Source organism: Idiotropiscis lumnitzeri, chromosome 8, assembly GCF_059441095.1.
Source record: "Idiotropiscis lumnitzeri isolate Australia: NSW breed Sydney's pygmy pipehorse chromosome 8, RoL_Ilum_1.0, whole genome shotgun sequence".
In the NCBI taxonomy this organism is placed as follows: domain Eukaryota; kingdom Metazoa; phylum Chordata; class Actinopteri; order Syngnathiformes; family Syngnathidae; genus Idiotropiscis; species Idiotropiscis lumnitzeri.
The window spans coordinates 5,337,967-5,358,112 of record NC_142398.1 but is presented as its reverse complement, the minus strand read 5'-3'; the positions used below and the strand labels follow the sequence as shown (position 1 = coordinate 5,358,112).

At 42.3% G+C, this 20,146-nt stretch overlaps 1 protein-coding gene across 1 annotated transcript in view; it reads left to right on the top strand.

Moving 5' to 3' along the window:
• Window positions 1-8,721, top strand: part of lcor (ligand dependent nuclear receptor corepressor) — a 70,659-nt gene extending 61,938 nt beyond the window's left edge. The window contains exon 7 of the mRNA XM_088303276.1: window positions 1,116-8,721. Coding sequence (XP_088159402.1) covers window positions 1,116-2,268 — 1,153 coding nt within the window. The 3' untranslated portion in view covers window positions 2,269-8,721. The remainder of the gene's footprint in view (window positions 1-1,115) is intronic.
• Window positions 8,722-20,146: the final 11,425 nt, after the last annotated feature.

Genomic DNA, 20,146 nt, shown 5'->3' with positions numbered 1-20,146 from the left:
CTGAAACGAGCAAAGCCTTAGCTGGTCAAAAAACGGGACAACACATAAACGTCTACTGCGAAGTGTAGGGCGAGAGAACAATACAAATACGAAGCTTGGAATCATGAACGTGAGCGAGGCTGGAAAATATTCCGACGCTGAGTAGTCAGCGTCGTTGGCTTATGTAGAGCGGCAATCATCGCATTAAGCAGAGTCAGGTGCGCAGCCGGTGAGCGCGCCTATCAGCCATGACGACATGAGTCCGGAACTAGTGCTGGGGGACACGCCCACTCAGCTGGGAAAACAAAACATAAACAAAGGCATGACAGAACGGATCATGACACCGACAGGCAGCTATCTTGCCTGAGCTTGGGATACACATCGAGAGTCTGAGCTACGGACAATGTAAAATACAGAAAAATCACAATGTCAATTCTTTCCCAAAACAATCAAAAGAATTAATGCTCTATACTAAGTGTGTGTTGATATAGATGGCCTTTTTTGCCGCTCCTCTGTCAACATACGACCATACGTCTCGAAGTGAAGCAACCCGGAAGTTGAATAACAAAAAAAAAAAGAGAGAAGAAATAACACGCTTAAAACGAACACACGCACACAAGGTGGCACTGCAGGACCACAATTTTCCATCTACACGCAAACAAACCACAACAATGCATCATGTCAAATGCATTGTAAAATAATAAAAAATAAGTAAATAAAGCTTCACTACTTCACTACTTATTTTTGGAACGTAACTCCCGCGATAAAAGAGGGATTACTGTATTGTATCTATTTAAGGACCGACCAATGGCTCTCTATCTACAATATTTATTATTTATTTTATTTATTTATTTATTTATTTTTAGTCTTGGTTCTTAATTGGGTCTTGGCATGGTCCATGAATGAGTTCTTAAGGGCAGGTGGAAATACAATTATTTCTAAACCGGAAGCTGCATTACTCTGTCTTGCCTGGTTTTAGACTTAATTCTTGATTGGTTCTTGACTTGGTTTTTAATTGGTTTTGACGGGGACTTTTTTCTTAAGCAAAATAGAAAGTCATGATGTTGCTTAACCATAAGATGTGGCCCGGTGTATCCAGGTCTCAGACATCTGACTGGTTCTTTTCTTCCTCACAGGCACCCATTAAAGGTGGACCATTGCTTGAAGGTGGACCATTCTGTTCCAGATGCGGACGAGGACGACAGCGTGCTGCCACGAAGCTTTCAGGATGGCCTTCGGGACAACGTGATCAGGTCCTTTGAGCCGCCACTTGCCTGCTCGCTGCGCATCAAAGAGGAGTTGCTTAGCCAGAAGCACCGCCGCCTAGGCCAGCCCGCCGCGCTGTCATTGGCCAGCCTGGAGTCGGCCGGTCTCCTCAATCACGGTCAGTCGCACTCCCTGCTGGGCCAGAAGGGCTCCTCGTCCTTCTGGGGCAGCAAGGCCCACCTGGAGAGCTTGATGAAGCTGAAGCAGGCCAGCGGGGCCCTGAGTGGGGCCCTTGGGGACCTCAAAGATCTGCCTACGTTTCTGGAGAACCATCACAACCACCACGGCACCTTCTCCTTCAAGAATTCTCTGTTTAACCACCACAATCAGGTCTCCAAGGCCCAGCATCACCACCATGACGCCAGACGGGACCACTCACCCCCAGTCGACCTGAAGATCCCGCAGGTTCGAGGCATGGATCTCTCTTGGGACTCCCCCGCCTCAGAGCTGTACGGTTTTGGCGGAATTGTTCCTGGCAGCGGTGGAGGACTCAGCGAGAATGCCTTGAGCCGAAAGCTGAGGGCCATCCTGCCCAAGCAGAGCCGGCGGGGAGGGAGCTTGGGAAGCCTGCTGGATGGCGCAGCGGAATACTGGACCGCCGACTTGGACCACTCCAGCTCCGGGCCAGCGTACTCCACCTCCGATGTGGAGGGGGACTCCAACTCCAAGCAGCCGCGGAAGAAGAGGGGGCGCTATCGTCAGTACAACAGCGAGATTCTGGAAGAGGCCATTGCCGTGGTCATGAGTGGCAAGATGAGCGTCTCCAAGGCACAGAACATGTACGGCATCCCGCACAGCACCCTAGAGTACAAAGTCAAGGAGCGCATGGGCACACTGAAGAACCCCCCAAAGAAGAAGCTCAAGCTGATGATGAAGATGGAGGCGGCCGGCCCGGAGTTCCCCGGTGACGCGGAGAATACGCCCGTCGTCACCCCGCGCAATGACGATGCCACTGCACCCCCCTCCCTTGGGCCCGCTGAGCAAAAGGTAGACGTCAAGGAAGAGATGGAACCCATCGAATAAAAGAAACCTCACCAAACTCCTCCAGAACCACGGGACTTTATTTGTGCCAATTTCCTTTGCAGTATCCAGGCCGAGCACAAACGCAGGGATGAAAACCAAGACAGGTTCTCGGAGATCAACCACTAATTGGAAGCATTTTTGCTGAGATTTTTTTACCCAAGACAAATGACAATTTGATGAAATTTCCTCAAGCATGCGGATAATCCCCAATTGGGTTGCAAAAGGCTGGGAAATTTCTGGTTAAATTCCGGATTTTCCAGTGAATTTGCTGGTAAATTTACATGGGAAGTTAAACTGGGCAATTTTGGAAAAACTCTTTCCATGGGAATTAATTGAGAAGTGTGGCTAATTCAGTGGAATGGTATCATATTGAAGCATCAATATAAACAAATTGTTTCGTCATTAGCAGACAGCCATACAAAATTGATACTTCTCCTTGCTTTAAGTAAGGGCATTACAGTACCTTAATAACGGCATATTTTTTCAATTCACTTTCGAAGCTCCGCATACTTATTTTGGATTGACCAAGAGATGGCTCGTAACTGGAACAACTTGTGAGTGGGGGCACTTCTCAGTCAGACAACTAGTGTACTTAGTATTTATCTTGTACTAAAATCTATTTCAGTTCCACAGTGAGAGCCCTTCAATTTAAAATCCTGATTTATTCCCATAAATTCACATTAATTCCCATGGAGTGTTTCCTATTTTGAAAAATCATGGAATTTTGCAATCCCGATCCCCAGCCCGAAAAACCTTGAAAACTAACACCCCTTGCCCCTACTTTTTCTCCGGACCTGGACCCTAGCTGCTTATGAACGCAGTCTGTTGGGAACATTCCAATTTGGGCAAAGAGACAAATGGGGACAGGGGTTGCAGTTTAAAAAAAACAATTGGCAAATGACTTATTTCGTGTACGTTTGAATCAATGCCGTCAAGATTCCTCATCAGGGTTGTGAATCGGAACCCGCCTGCCAGGTAGCCATGATGCTTTAACTGCAAGACCTTTCTTTCCTGCTTGCGACGTCCCGCCGAGTTCTGCGCGGAACGAGAAGAAGTCATTCAGGGATGCATGTTTGTGAGTTTTGTGACAAACTACTGACTGGTGAGATAGTTTTTTTTCTTCCCTTCTTTACGTTTTTTGGGTTTTGCTTTCTTTTGCACTACACTTTGGGTCCGGCGCGTTGGCGGACCAAGTTACCTCGGCATTGTTGCCCCTCGCATCATGCACTTATTACGGTCCGTCTCACAAGCCGGGTCGGGAGGGTCCGCTGACGCCGCTGCCTCCAGATCTTAATGTGGATCAGCTGCAGCGGCGCCGGCGCTACCTCATGGACCTCCATCGGTGTCTGATCGTGGAAGGCCGTCGCAGTTTTCGGCCTTTCAGGATGGGCGTAAAGCTCGGCTGCTATCCGCACGATGAGCCCCCGCTCCTATGCTAATGTCTTAGCGGGGCCTCGGCTACCCGCTAGCTAGATAGACTGGGCTTAGCCAGGACACTTTGCTGATGTTTTTCTTTCCTCTTTTCCTTTTTCTCTTCTAATCAAGCTCAACTAATCAAGTTGCTCTACAATACAATTTCAAGGTTTAAAGGCAGTTTACTACGACAATGTGCATTTATAAGGGGTGCGGGGAGGGGGGCGGGTTCATATGCGGTGGGGCGGGGGGATTAGTTGATAGTCAGATTTTAATATATTATAAATTATTATGACTGATAAAAGCCAATTGTTTCTTTTCTGCTGGTTGTGAACTCAGGGTGTAACTGAGACGTGGCTTTCAAGCAAGACTACTTAGAAAAAAACAGGTAGCTGCGCAGCGGCGAAGCTGACCTGCCACAGATTGCATTGCAACCGCCCCCCCCCCCAAAAAAAAAATGAAGAAAAAAAAAAAACACGACACTCCCAACTCTCCTACTGTTAATACACATCAGAGCACTTTGGGATTTGAAGGACGCCAGGTTGCGCAGGTTACGCAGGTAGCCTAGCTTTTCTCTCGGGGTGGGGCAATGGAGCGCGGAGCTAGCTTTAGCGCACCGAGATGCCACTTACGTCCGCCTCCCGCTGGGGGTGGCTGAAGTGGTTTTTCCCAGCTCTGCACTGACAAAGAGGCAGGAAAAACATCCCCCAGAGGATGGATGGAAAGAAAAAATATGCTTTTGTTTGGTGTCTTTTTTTACGGAGCCACAGATATGAGGAAAAAAAATTGAACTGTAGCCCCAATATAGACTTTAGTGCGTGTGAAATTCTAGGACATTTTGCAGTTTCTAGCTAAGTTGCAATCCAAATGCTTATCCAAGCATCCAGGTTGTTCATTGGAATGATATCATACCCATAAATTAGTACTGGTATTTAGTGCCCAAAAATTTAGGTTTAACATGCTCATAAAATACTGCACAAATGAGTATTAATATTATTTATGGACATTTGAGTAAGCAAATGGGACACACTTTCTCTTCAAAGAGCAAGATCAATTTTAGGAAATCTTGCCGTTTCTGACAAAGTTGAGCTCTATTTGCGCACGCTGACGTCCAAGTCAATTAACAAATTAGTTTTTGTGCAAATATTATGCCAACACGATGAGCATTTTCTGTACAGATTTGATCTATATTGTGGCCACAATTTAAATTGTTTCCCCTGTCATGTCTGGAGCCCTCTAATTTTGTTTTGTTTGCTTTTTACTTTCTATTTGTGCTCAATGTTGTTGTTAGCTCCAGTCGCTTTCTGGTGAGAAATTTCTTTAAACCCGACAATTCACGCCTCTAAATTTATGTATGTATTCATTTGATTGTTCTTGAAAATGGCATGCACCGCTTTGGTTTGTTGGTGGGTGGGGCGGCGCGGCCGGGCCCCTATTGGATATTGACCCTGTCGAGACAATTGAGGCTTTTTTAATTCGCGCTACTCGCAAGTTGTTTCTTACAATCGCTCGTGGCTTGATAGGCAGGCATACGCGGCCAACGAGGAAAGACGTCCTGCATGAAATGCATCCACACTTTGAACAATGCTGAGCATTTGAAGTGTCTAAAACAAGGTTCCGACTCACAATCAATTGAAGCTCCCAAACAAATTGGTGTGCATTTTGTAATTAGCATGTAGCATGATTTTTTGTTTGGAAAAAAAACAAACAAAAAAACATAATTGGCACTTATGGCGCAGATTTTTGCATGGAGAAACTAGCAGCACTTATCACTTTTTTATGGTTTAAAACACACTACTGCAACAGCAATGTGCAAAAAATAATTTGTAGTGCAACAACAAATCAAACCACTTAGGTTTATAAAGGTTACTGTACTAATGTACACAAACAAGAGTATTAAATGAACTAAACAGTAAAATGACGAGCTAATACTTCTATAATTATCTAAATGACTAAAGTTGACAAAAATAGCCAAGTTGAATAATTAGGTCTACATACAGTTCCGGAAAATAAATAACAATATTAATAATAGACCAAAGCCGTTCTTCATTTTCTGCAAATAACGGCTCTAAAGGACAAATTCCGTATTTGGACTGATCGTTTTGTACTGATTACTAAAATATTTCTGGAGTTAAATCTGCAATATTAACTAATTTACTGCCATTGACGGCTATAGACGTCAACCGTCCATTTTGAATGGGCTGGCAGTAAAGGAGTTAACTGTAGTTAGCACTATTTTAAAAAAGTATTGATTTAAAAAAAAAAAAAAAAAAAGAAAAGAAAAACCTTCCTTACGTTAATCCGAAAATGTACTCTGTTCTTCCACAATATTATTCCCCCTAAAAAGAAAAAAAAAAAAAAACTACAGGCTCGCTTGACTGTTGATTGCTCTTGGGGGGGCCCCAAGCACAGGTGCTTTGTTCACCGTTCCAAGAGCCCTCTGGACTGGGGGGTGCATGCCATTTCTTTTTATGTTGTCTGGCCTTGTTTTTTTTTTTTGACTGCCCACGGTCATAACCACAACAACAATGTCCTCCTCACGCTACGTGACACACTATATGATAGCAGGATCAATGTATTTGTCCACAACACGCTGGCTCTCATGTTGAATGTAGAAGAGAACGGTAGCCTTCAGTACTGTAAACGTCTCAGGATGCAGCCGGCGGGATGGGGGCAGCAATATTAGTCAGTCGGAGAAACAAAAGCGGCACACACGTAACTACCTGAAGCAGATGGACATATTTATAGATTATATGAATATAATATGAAATATGATATATGGACCACACATTATACCTCAATCTCACTAGAAGGACTTCTTTGCCGTGCCTCGTACTTTGCTGTATCCTAGCGATGGGAAACATCTTTTTCCCTCCGCTAACACAGTTTTTTTTCTTCTTTCTTTTTTTTTAAGTCGCCTCCCTCTCGCTGAGGGCAAGGTGTCAAGTGTCTGACTGACCAATATTTGCCACCCTACCTCGTATTTCTTTGTTCTTCAAACACACACAAAGACACTCACAAGACCTTATAGAAGTTGTGGCGCAGATCTTAAGGGACACCGAAAAAGACTTTTTGGGTTCCAGTGGTCGGGTTTCACCCTCCGGGGTGATGAAAACCGACTCCTCTTTTTTGTTTGCCGAACTTTCTCACCCGAGGAATCGGAGACTAGCCGGGAAAATATGATGCTTTTATGTTGTGCGTGCTTGGCTCAATCATTTTGTTTTGATGTTTTTGTCTCCAAGACTGCCAGATGAGAAAAACAAACGGCGCTAACCTCACAGATGCCACGTTAGCCGCTGCCATCTTGTCCACGCCCGTTGTGGTCGTTTCCTCTTGTGGTTGTCGTGGATACCTCAGGTCTGACCACTTTTTCGAAGCAGCTGATTGTACAAGGCCGACACACACAAACCATGAAGAATCAGGGCTTTTAGTGCCGCTACTTTACAGATTTTTAGCCCTTTTTAAAAGACCTTTCGTCCCTTCTTGTCAGTGTTGTTTTCGTTCTTCTTGTTCAGGAAAAAAGAATCTTTATCCAAGTTTTGAAAAGTCAGGTTTGCTGTGAATACGCATCGTTGTATTCCCTCGAGCGCACACACACACACGCACACGCGCGCACCCCCCCACGCACACGCAAACATGTACACACAAACATGCACGCACTCGTCGTCAGGTAGCCATATGTTGAGTGGGCGCATTGAGACGTTTAATTGCGCGTCTCGATTCGAAGACGGTGGGCGGGTTTGCTCGCTTTGTCGGCATTGCCTCTGCGAATATCTTTTTCTTCTTGCTCCATATTTCCCAAAAGTGGACATCGACCATCCGTTGTCCAAATACATCTTTTCAAAAGGGGCGTCAATTAGACTGAAGCCCCTTTTGTCATTGGGATACGTTTATTAGGCCATGTTTTTTTTCTTCCATATAGTTGGACCCCTTCCACAGACTTTATACACATTTAAACATAGTAAAACACACTTTTTGTTAAGTATTCCTAAGTGCATTTTCCAACTCCCTTGCTGGCACGAAATGGGCAGCGATAATTAAACATCACATTGACGAAACAAAATGAAGACTTGCTCATGATTCCTAGTCAAAGTTAACAGTAAAACTGACCAAATTAAACATTGTATATTTAAATACCAACATTTTGATTCAACGCTAGCATCTAATGTTGAAATGCCGGAGATGTGCTAACAAAAGTTAACGTAACAGTAATTCTGAACTTTTAAACAGTAAATGACGCTGCATGTGGCATATGTAAGGCAACTCTAAATTCGGACTTGGCTGTATACTGTAAAAACCTTCATTTACAGTGTTTTTTTTCTAAACGATGAAACACAATATGGCAAGAAATTCTGTATTGACAGTTTAAACCCTTAACACAACATCATCTTTGAGCCTAAAACACATTAATATTTCCAATTCATCTTACAACTTTATCTTTGAAAAGAAAAGTCTTGCAGAATACTTGAATCATAAAAATTGCAATCACTTCCTCATAACTGCTTCCGCTCTCTAAGACATGATATTAGCTCCTCCCCTCACTTCAATTTACAGTAGTTCCTTGGCAGCATGATGGTGCCTAAGCACTACTATTCACACATCTGTGGAGTCCAGCAAAAATCATGAACTCAAGGGACTTAAATGGAAAATATTTTAGCCGCCTCGCTGACATTTTGGTCTTTTTGCTGCTTAGTTCTGTCCCACCTTTCAGGCCGTCTTAATAGCTAACAATCAGAAGGGGTTATTTGAAGCTCAACCCTGGTCAGACGCTCGGGAAAATGTCAAAGCGATTGAGTGAACGTTCAAGGAAGCTAAATGCGGCGCTTAAAAGGCCAAACGCCCCTCGGGAATGACGGCTTCCACCAACTTTTCTCGGAAGTTTGCTTGATTTTTACAGTGGTTACAGCAGGTCTAAACTTGTTCAAATGCCAGTGTTTATGTGACGTAAAAAAAAAAAACAAGACCAAGATATAGCTTTTCAAATGTGTGTGTGTATGTATGTATGTTTTCATAAATATATATATATATATATATATATATATATATATATATATATATATATATATATATATATATATATATATATATATATATATATATATATATGATGAGCAGTTCTGTGTTTGCACCACCATCACTTGGTAATAATTGGTATGTTTTCTATGGTCTGGTAATCTCGGTTGTTTTATCTTACTTACCCTCTTGAGAAGATTTGTTTTCAATTAATATAGTTCTACCTGTCATAGGCAACAATAATGTTGGAAAAGGTTTTTTTTTTTTTTTTTTTTTTTTTTTTTTTAATCTTGGTCTTGTGTTTTTCACAAAAACCTCGAATTTGAACAAGGGTGTGTAGACTTTTGTTTCTACTGTAAATAAGGCTTTAGTCCAGCGTTGAGGTGCTATGCTTGAGTTTGGGGATAAAGCTAATGACGTTTCTTGCGGTCCCATTTGAGTCCTGTAGGTGTTGGTGGTGCACATTTCAAAAATCAGATTTAAGATTAGGGTTAGTATTGGTTTTAGAGTTAGAGTTATTCATGGGGTTGTATCAGGACAAGGGTTGGGCTTATTTTGCGTTAGGGTTGAGTTAGGATTTTACTTAAATTTGTGTTGGGGCTAATTTTGGGTTCATGGTAATTAAGATTTAGGGGCAAGGTGCTGGACATTTTCTCCCTCCTCCAGAGGAAAAGTGGAAATAGATTGTAAAAGTGACATTGCGGCCAATGCTACCCTGTCCAGAGTAACTTTGTCGACATCGAATAAAAGCTGTAGAAGTCCACTTATGGAGCAATGGAAAGGCTTAACCTGGAAGAAAACTACCTGGTTTCTGAGTGCATCACCATGGCAACCCTTCCTCATCTTGCCCCACCAGGAAGTGTGTCCAATCCAAGATGGCGGCCATCGTTCTCGCTACCTCAGGCCTTACGATTGTGTTTTGCTCGGAAAATTGTCGTGTCACTCAGGAAATGTCAACCCACTCCGCCGCAAAACAGTAAACGGCGTCCATCCCTTTCCCCTATTTCAGTTCCTTGGAATTTTCACAGAGACTTTTTTGATTAACAGATCCTTTGAACAACACATAACCTCAACTAATCGGTCAGGGTTTTCGGCCATTGCTGTTGTTTGCCATTGCCAATCCTTACCGGATGTTTCCGCTTGAATCCACTGGAGAATGTTTGTTTAGCCTTCTATTCTTCTAGCATTTTTTTTTTGTTGTTTTTTTATTGATTTACAGCCAAAAAAACTCTTGGAGTGCTTTATGAACAGTCGTGATTGTACACATCCATGTCATACTTCTCTCTTCACCTCATATAAAATTCTTAAATGTCGTAGTTTAGGAGAGCTGCACCAGAAGACCAAAAACTTAAGAAGCGACATTTGCGAACGTCTTAATGAGGGGTTTTGGATTTTGTTTTTCTTTTTAATGTTTAAACAATAAATGAAATTATAAGAAGAAACATTAAATACCTCAGAAAAAAATGTAGTGGGATAACCTCACCTCATCTTGTTGTATGACATGTTCTTGAGCTATTCTGGTCCAAGTTTAAGATAAAAAAAAAAAGTCAACCTTAGTGTGTTTTGAGGGCATCTTTTCCGGAACATATGCGACACATTTCTGTTGTACTGTGCGAGCAAAGACCTGAGCTGGCATCAAAATGACATATCAAAGACGAGGGGTTTGGATTAGGGAAGTATAGAAGAAGTGAGGGCAGGTTGCCAAAGTCCGGTCCTCGAGAGCCCCAATCCAGTAAGTTTTAGATGTTGCCGTCCTTCAACACACTCATCAGCAAGCTTTGAAGCCTGATCATATCCTGTTCATTTGAATCAGGTGCGTTTGAGTAGGGTGACATCTCAAACAGGCTGCATTGGGGCTCTCAAGGACCGGTCTTGGGCACCCCTGGGTTTGGGTTAGTGTTGGTTGGGTGATGGTAAGGGTTACCCAAACCTATAAGCCTCGCCCTAGTGATGATCATAAAGGCTTCTACACACCAACCTGCCATCGTGGCCAGGTCACGTCAGCCAAGAAGTCGGCACATCGGACCGTATAATGACAGAATAACAATGACGGAGGCCCCAACTACTCCGGACGTACTGTGCACGCGTGAGAAGTCGTACCCCTCCATGCCATTGGCGGACAAAGTCATTGCGTAGGTCTTCACGGTGATGTCGATTAATGGCGCTCTTTCTTGAATGAGTGTTAAATTCGTCTTCGCGCTCATCTGTCCAACGTCCATTGAGGCGAGATGTGAAAAAAGAGCAAAGTTGATTCTTTGCTTGAGGACTAGCTTAAATTTTCCGCTCCCGTCACTTCCCGCACTTGTCCAGTGCACTGATTTGCTACCTGACAGTCAATCATAGTCATCATTTGTCCCGACAGCCAGAACCAAACGCCGCAACGATGGCTCAGACTACCCGACGTTGCTCGCTACACCAAACAGACGGCGTTTACCGACTTTCTGACAGCCGAGGGCTGATTGGTGTATCGAGGCCTTAAGACTGGCAAGGGCCCTTGAAAATGGCGTTTTCCGTTTGATTCATTGAAGTAGACATATTTTTCCCATCAGGAAACGAATATCGTGGAGTTGGGATGACTGTTCCTATGTCTAGTGTTCCTTTCTGTTTCAATGCTGGTTTCTTTCGGTCTCTTTGGAAGGGTCATTCCCAGTGGTGCAAATAAGTGGTGTGCTGGTGCGCAAGAACACTGATAATATTAAAAATACAAAAGATGCAAGTGTGCATTTGCGTATCATGCATATTGCAGTTTTTCTTTTTTCCTGATTAGTTGGTAGACGGGGATGAATAGAATCTTTTCAGTAAAAGGAATTGAACAGAAAAACGAATTTAATTTTTCTCAGTTCAGTTGGGCTCAGCAAACGAGCATTTGACGCAAAAGAAACTCTCCCGCAACAATGCCACTCACAGGGCGGCGACGGCAGCTGAACCCGGAAAAGACCCCGCTTCATCTGTGTCGCTGTCTGGGCTCGCAGCATCGATGCTGGTCTGTTCAAATGACTTCATGTGAAATCGTTGCAAAAAAGATTCGGGACTGCTCTAGTAAGCGGCATGAAATCAAGGATCCCACACTCCCAAGTCCTTAAATCAGGGGTCGTCAATCCTGTTCCTCGAGGGCCGGTGTCCTACCCGTTTTCCATCTCTCACTGGTGCAACACACCTGAACGATCGTTATCTAGCTTTTGTAGTCCTTGCTGATTAACTGATCATTTGAATCAGCTGTATTGCAGCAGAGAGAGATGGAAAACCTGCAGGACACCGGCCCTCGAGGAACAGGATTGAGGACCCCTGCCTTAAATCTATCAAGTGAAATAATTGGGTCCGGGAAAAATGAGCATGAAACAACAACCTCTGGTGCGCATTAGAGAAAGCAGACCGAACTGTTATGTGCCCCCGCCCCGGTTGTTCCTCAGTCTAGTTGCTGCTGTAGGTCTCTATTGCACTTTGTCTGGGTCAGAAGTTCTTGAATGAACGTTACCGTTAGCGTTAAAGTTGGAACGAAAATGGACTGGGGGGGTTGGTAACGGTTAATGTACGGCTTTGGCTTACAATGAGAGTTCGGCAAAAGGTGTTCGTTTTAGGGTGCCAGCGTATTTTCGGGTATCCGCAACAGTAACTGAACAAAGAAAATAAAAAACATGATCCTGACATACTTCTGTGTGTCTGGATTTTCCTGTAACTTTTGAGTTCAGAAAAGATAAACAACAAGATGATGGAGATGGTTTTCCCACCATGACGCCTTTCCAACTACTCATCACCACTTACACGTGTCCTTCTTCACCACACTCGTCGCCTCGTCCTCATATCCTCGACGTCCTCGTCGCAGGTTTTCCCGACAGAGATTATTTCCCTCGCCATGATTGAGATTGAACGTGCACATTCCTTATGGCATACTGTATACCTCTTGATCTGCGTCAAGTGAATGTAAACACAACAAACCTCTCTCTCTCACGCAGACACACACACACACACACACACGTACACACACAAGTAAATAACAGACTTTGTACATAGAAAATGTGTCTAATGTCCGAAGAATAAAGTTTTATCTTGAAGCGGGAGAGGGTGGTGCCTTTTCCGGTGATGATTCAGGGAAAACATTCCGACAGTTCCGCGCAGTATGTTCACGTCTCGGTGTCTGGTCGCTAGTTTGTCCTTTTTAAAAACTCTCGTGTAATCGAGGTTTCCTGTTTTTATGACATCACACAAGGGGGCTTGAGGACGCTTGTATATAAAAATGCTTTACCCTCGGAGCCTCTTTTTTCCTCAGGCCGAGCGTACGTTGTTTTTTTTTTGTGTGTGTTTTTAATGACTGTTGGACCACGCCAAGCAAAGGTTCTGCGATATTTTTGCATGCCAGTGTAAATAAACAACACCCTCAACATCTCTTTTTGTCGGAAAGAGAAGAACGTCGGGAATATATAACATTGTCGGAAACAATCCCCCCAGCGTTGACTTTTTTCCCCCCAGGCTATTTTGCAATCATTTTTCTTCCTGTTCGTGTACGTGACATTTATGTGTGTGCAAGACTTCAGTCGACTTCAATTTTCCTAATTTTTAACCAATGCCCATTTTTTGGCGTAACTCAACAAAAGTGTCGGGATTGTGAAAAAAACTTTACCCAGAATCCCTCAGGGACCTTGAGACACTTGGTTCAGGTACAACAACAACAAAACAAGTCAACAACTGTGTTGCCTGTTTTCGCCATTTTACGATTCAAAAAATGTATTTGCTTTCTGTTTACGCATAATGCTTTTTCTTAATTTTGACCGTCAGGCTCTTTTCAGTTTGTACGTTTCAGATATAACCAGAGTCAACCTCACTAGACTTTTCCTGTTGTTAGAAGCGCAATGATGCTTTAGGAAAATTCTTGGTTGAGCAGAATGATGTCAGATTAGGGCAGGCACACTAACTCTCTGGGTGCATTTTTTTAACAGACAAACTCTTGAAACGGCCTTCCGACATTCCAACTGTACTCTTGCACATCCGAAGAAGCTTTTTCTTTTTCATTCTGATGTCGCTTTGCATTCTACTTATAAATAATAATATTGATTTTTTTTTCCCCGAATCTTGGCACTCTGACAGTAAACATTTCAAACAAGCTCAGCTAGCTGATCTCACTAAATCGTGGTAACGTGCTAGCTCATTTGACCACATTTCAGATGATCTTCGATTCGTACACTTCAGGGAAAACTGAATCGGATCTTGCCCGATATTTTGTCATGGGAAAGTGGGAATTTCGACAGAGTTTCGCTAGCTTTTACTCTTTTTTTTCACCTAACAGTCATATTTATGAACACTTAACATTGCTTCTGAAAGTCCCGCTGTATTTTAGTTTGCGCCATGTTACTAAAACTTTTATTTCATTCTGCTCAATTATTTATTTATTTTTTTTGCAGTCTACTTACGACAGGTTATCTTGTTGGTTTTTCCAAATCTTAGAAATTTCCCCCGGGTTCACATACGGGCTTTCTAGAGGAAAACATTTTACACAAGTGATTCAGCTAGCTAAGCACGCTGAGTCACTCACGTGCTCTGTCGCCATTTTGACAGTCACAACCTTTTTTTGTTTGTTTTGTTTTCTTTTCATTCTGCCTGTATATTTTTTGTAATCTACTTCCAAAACTTACTGTTGATTTTTTTTTTCGGACTCTTATCAACGGACTGCGGTTTTACAACTGTGGGCCCTTGACCGCAAAGACATTTTCCTCTAGCGGCACATGCCATCTTGTAATTTTGATGGTCACAGCTTCTTTCTTCGCTTTGTATACAGGAAATCAGAACAGTGTCGGATTCAGGTTAATTGTGTTTTCTTTTGTATCTAACAGTCAAACGAAAATATCTACTTTATGCATTCACACTAAGTTCTGATTAGCAACGCTAATGTGTATTTTCTCCCTTCTTGCAGCTTGATGTTTATTTCCTTCTTGTTCTTGTTTGATATATATATATATATATATATATATATATATATATACACACCTCATTCCTTACGCCCAGATGGCCCCAGGGGGCGCTGTGCTGATCCTCAGGACACCCAAGCACCCCTTCCACACTGTACCTCACACACGCGCACACACAAAAAAAACACAGGCCCCCCCCCCCCCCCCAAAAAAAAAAAAACACCACAAAAAAGGACCTCTTCTTTCTTCCTTTCTTTTGATGCTGTTTACAGTTTGATGAAAAAAGTCTAATTTAAAGAAATGTTTTTCTCACGTAGTTTTATTTATGTACAATAAAGTTTTTAGTTTGTTTTGTACCTTTTTTGTGACTCGTAGGCTTCTATTCCGAGTGTTCATGAGCACTTAACGTCACCGTTCACTAGCGCTGATTTCTGATTGGTTGATTGATTTCTAATTGATTGATTGACTGCACTGTTTCTTTCCCTGTTTGGATGCTGAAATCTGATTGGACGACATTAAAACGTCTCATCATGTCTGTGATTTTTTTTTTAATTGTCTTTATTTTGGAGACCAACAAAGAGAGAGAAAAAAGCAGGATGCTGATTTGATTTTTTTATTTTATTTTATTTTTTGCGCCGATGATTAGATCTGTCTTTGTGCATGTGTAAAAACTTATTATTCTTATGTTATCTCGCTCTTCAATTTGCTAAGAAAAAGACAAAGCAGAAGAAAAAAAAAACGTTTCACATTTCCGCTGTGATGTCGTGTAAAAGGTAGTATTCACTGGATGCTAGAACCTTCTTTTCAAACCACTATTCTTCTAATAAATTTGGTTGTCAAAATAATGTGTCCAATTTTGTTGTCACAAATTTCATTCTGTTTTATGAGCTTGCTACAAGAAGCCCATCAAGTTATTGCCATTTTATTCAAAATAACATGTTTGTTTTGTTCTTTTTTTTCTCTTTTTGCCTTTTTTAAAATTTTCTATGCCATAAGTAAAGGGCGAGTTACTTCCAAAATGTAATATGTCACATATTACATTTTGCTTGCATGTGAAAGTAATATGTTTCATTACTTATTATGAGTTGCTCAAGTTTTAGTTACTTTTAAGTTACTTTTTTAAAATTGGGGATTCATTATTTAATAATGATTTTGGCACATTGAAAGGAAAATGCATACATTTCTACCATACTGTAGCTGGTCAAGTTAACTTGTAATGAAGATATTTATCTCTCCCCAGTGTGGGCTATAATATTAAATGGTTTAACTCGATGGTGAGTTTACATGTTCTCCCCGTGCCTGCGTGGGTTTCCTCCGGGTACTCCGGTTTCCTCCCACATTCCAAAAAAATTTTCAATCATTTATTTTTTCATACAATTATTGGAATTATATATATATATATATATATATATATAAACATACATATATTCACAAAAGACAAATATGTTTAGAGGGCACAGAGAAAGTATACGGACAAGTAATAATAATAATAATAATAATAATAATATTCCCTTTATTAGTCCCACAATGGGGAAATTCGAGATTCGAACCCAGGCCTCCTGGGGAGACTGGGTCCTGAACGCGGCGCCTTAGACCACTCGGCCATCCTGGCAGTAGGTCAAGTAGGTCATCCTCCCATCAAATATTTATTTTCTCTCAGCGCCTCGGGCTCCAAAAGGACTCAGCGCTCTCCTCATATACTGCACACCATGCAACATACTGTACATCATATAGCAGATACTGCTGTATGCTGTACATTCTACTGTATCCATGTAGCGTGTGCATGGATGGGGTGGGGGCTCATTTGCGCATATACTTCATGTGAATGGGCCATTGTGTGGTCAAATATTACATAGAACTGTTTATACAACTATTAATGAAGTCTCATTTAATAAAAAAAGTGTCTTCAAGTAAAAATGTCTGTATCCATGTTTTAGACACGTCGCAGGGAAATATGACAACTCTGACCAAGGCTGAAGTGATAGCTGAAACTGTCAGCAAGGTAGATTTCTTTCTTCACTGGAGGAAAAAAAAAGATCTTTGTGGTTTTTTTCCCCATCTTTTTTATTTATAATATTTAAGGGAATGATCAGTTTAAAAATATATATGATGGAATTTGGAATAAAAAGTCTTATTAAATTGTAAATTAACATACATTTTACCGAACATGTAATTTTTTATCAACTTTCAACTGACAAAACAAAGAACATGGTATCTAAATTATTGACCAAAATTTACATTTGTCTTGATTGTAACTTGGGAACCCATGACATATCATCCACACACAAGAGGTCAACAAATGCTAAATAACACCTGTTGTTGAGTAGTGCGTGAAAAAGACAACCAAAATGATCAAATAATAATAATACAACAAAACAAGCATGCATTGTGTCAAATCCAAAAAGACAAATTCAAATGTACTACACCCGCCAATTTACATATACATACTGCATATACAAATGAAAAATATTAATGTACCCCCACTGCAAAGGACCACTGACATCTATGCCTAATCTATCTTATTGACATTGCTAAGATTCACACTTTCAAAAGAATGTAGAAACTGACCCCAAATACGTCACAATAATTTGACAACTTTATTTATTTAACAGCTGGAGATGTAACAAAGTGCTTTCCATATGGTGCGATTCCCTTCCCATAGCAATCCTTTTTGATTTCCATTTTCAATCAACATGGGAGTCGCAATTCACTAATTTGGAGCTGATCTAATCAAAAGCTTCTCACCTGAAGATATTGAAATAAATGTTTGCGTGGAACATCATACTTGACAACCAGATCATTAAATGTTCCTTCCATGTTCCGATCCTATGAGATCCTCTGTTGTCTTCAAATCTTTTTCAGCCCAAATCCAGAAGCCAGGGTGGGCTTGCCTGGAGGAAAGAATGAATGAGCCCATCTTGGGCTGAAGTGTTCACCCATTTATTTTTGACCTGATACCAAATTCTAATCATGTATCGAACTAAAGGATTCTTAGCATTCTAACATTTGATAAGTGTAAGTGCGGAGAGGGACAGAGTAGCTTCCAATATCCATTCAAGTGGAAGGAAGAAGTGAAAAATTGTGCTGCCCAGTCGTACCATAATGGATTGGGGAATTTGAGGCCACCTCCATCATACGGTAAGCACAAGAGCGATATACATAACGTGACCTTCTACGATTCCACAAAAAAAGATACACTTTAATGCAAAAAAAAAAAAAAAACGGGAGGTGGCAATTGGTTGCTTTGGAACAAATATACAAGTTTGGCCATTGAGAATATGAATTCATGCAATGAGTGATGAAGGCAAAGAGGTCCACCAATTTAAAGAGGAAGTAATTGAATGCATTATCGGTACATAGTTGACCACAGCTGCATTTTTTACAGTTTGCTTAGAAAAAAAAATGAATAAAATCTCAGCAAATAAAGCAATTTTGTGCGCAAATTCTAGATTTTACTAAAATATTTGAAATGTGTATCTTTTTGAGGAAAATGAGACAAACAAGAATTAAGTATTCTTTTTCATGGTCAATTTGTCTTTCAAGGAGTACAAAACACAAGATGTCTCATTTTTCACAAACAAGTTCATATCAGGAAACTTATTCTTGCGCGGTGGAAAGAGCACTTTGTAGACCTACTGAACCGGCCCGCCCAAGCTTCTGAAGACTTCCTCCGCGATATTCCTCAGTATCCAATCAAATCATGCATGAGTGTCCCACCCACTCTCGAGGAGACACGGGAAGCGATCAAACAGATGAAGCCCAATAAAGCTTCTGGTCCTGATAGCATCCCAGCTATATACATATATCATACAGCATGGTGGGGGGTGTCTTCTGAGACTAATCCATCTCCTGTTCCTGTCGATTTGGGAATCTGGGTATATCCCCCAAGACCTACGGGATGCAACCATCGTGACCATCTTCAAGAAAGGCACCTGTGGAAATTACCGTGGCATCTCCCTGCTCTCCACCACTGGGAAGATTTTCGCCAGGCTCCTCCACAAACGCCTTCTTGTCCTGAGTGAGTCTGTTCTCCCAGAGTCCCAGTACAGTTTTCGAACAGGCCGTGGAACCACTGAGATGACTTTCTGCGCTCGCCAGCTGCTCGAAAAAGCCAGGGAACAACAGCAAACCATGTCAATCATTTTCTTTGACCTGCATAAGGCCTTTGACTCCGTCCCTCGTACTACCCTTTGGAGACTGCTTGAGAAGTTTGGCTGCCCCCATAACTTTGTTCAACTAGTGCGGGGCCTACATGATGGAATGATGGGCTCTGTCAGACATGGTGATTCTCTTTCATCATCATTTCCCATTGCCACCGGGGTCAAGCAGGGATGTGTGCTCGCACCGACCCTTTTCTCTCTCTACCTGACAGCTGTTTTGCTACGTGTCAAAACGTCTAACCCTCACCTTGGAGTGCGTATTAGATACCGGATGGATGGTGGTCTTTTTAACCTGCGACATCTGAAAGCACGGTCGAAGACATCGGAAGTGTGTGTCTCAGAACTCCAGTATGCTGACGACTGTTGTGTCCCAGCCTCCTCTCCTGCTGACCTACAGGAGTCTACTAACGCCTTTGTGGAAGCATATGAGAGTGCAGGCCTGGAAGTCAATGTTGGAAAAACAAAAGTCCTGGCGCAATTCCATCCTGCCCACCCTCTCCATCCTTTAGACATATCCATCCACGGCGATACAGTCGAAGAGGTCCCCAGATTTTGCTATCTCGGGTCTATGGTCAATAACACCAATGACCCAAGCGAAGACATAAACAACAGGATTCGCCTTGCCCATCAAGCCTTTGGTAAGCTCTATAACCGTGTGTTCTCACAACATGCTTTGTCAGCACAGACCAAGATTAATGTCTACAGAGCTGTTGTGATTCCAACCTTCACCTACGGGTCGGAGAGCTGGACTCTCTATCGGAAAAACATCAAGACCTTGGAGAGATTTCATCAGCAAAAGCTGCGGGCAATCCTGGGAATTGACTGGAAAGCATGCATCACCAACAACGACGTACTAACCCGTGCCGGCCTCCCAAGCGAAGAAGCGATCATCTCAAAGAACCAGCTGCGCTTCTTTGGGCATTTATGTCGCAGGAAAGACTCCTCCCTACCCAAACAGATGTTATTTTGTGCACTGGCTCATGGCTTTAGAGTGGTAGGGGGCCCAAAGAGACGGCTGAAAGACCAGTTCAAACAGCTGCTCCTAAAGAGCAAGATTCCCGTGGACAACTGGGACGCTCTGGCCGCAGACCGCGCAGAGTGGAGAGACACAATAGCCAATGGTGTCATAAAGTTTGAAGAAGGCCGGGCACGAGCAGCTGAAGGGAAAAGACGACAGAAACACCAACGCCTCTTGTAACCCCGTCCACCTCCGACAATTCCGTGTCCAGACTGTCCTCGACTTTTCCACTCACACCTTGGACTCTATAGTCACCAACAGGCACACAGACGGAGATATCAAAAAGGAAAGTGAACGAACAGATGAGGAGGACTGATCCTCGTTCTACGAGGTTGCCATGATGATGATGATGACAAGACACAAGATGTCTCATT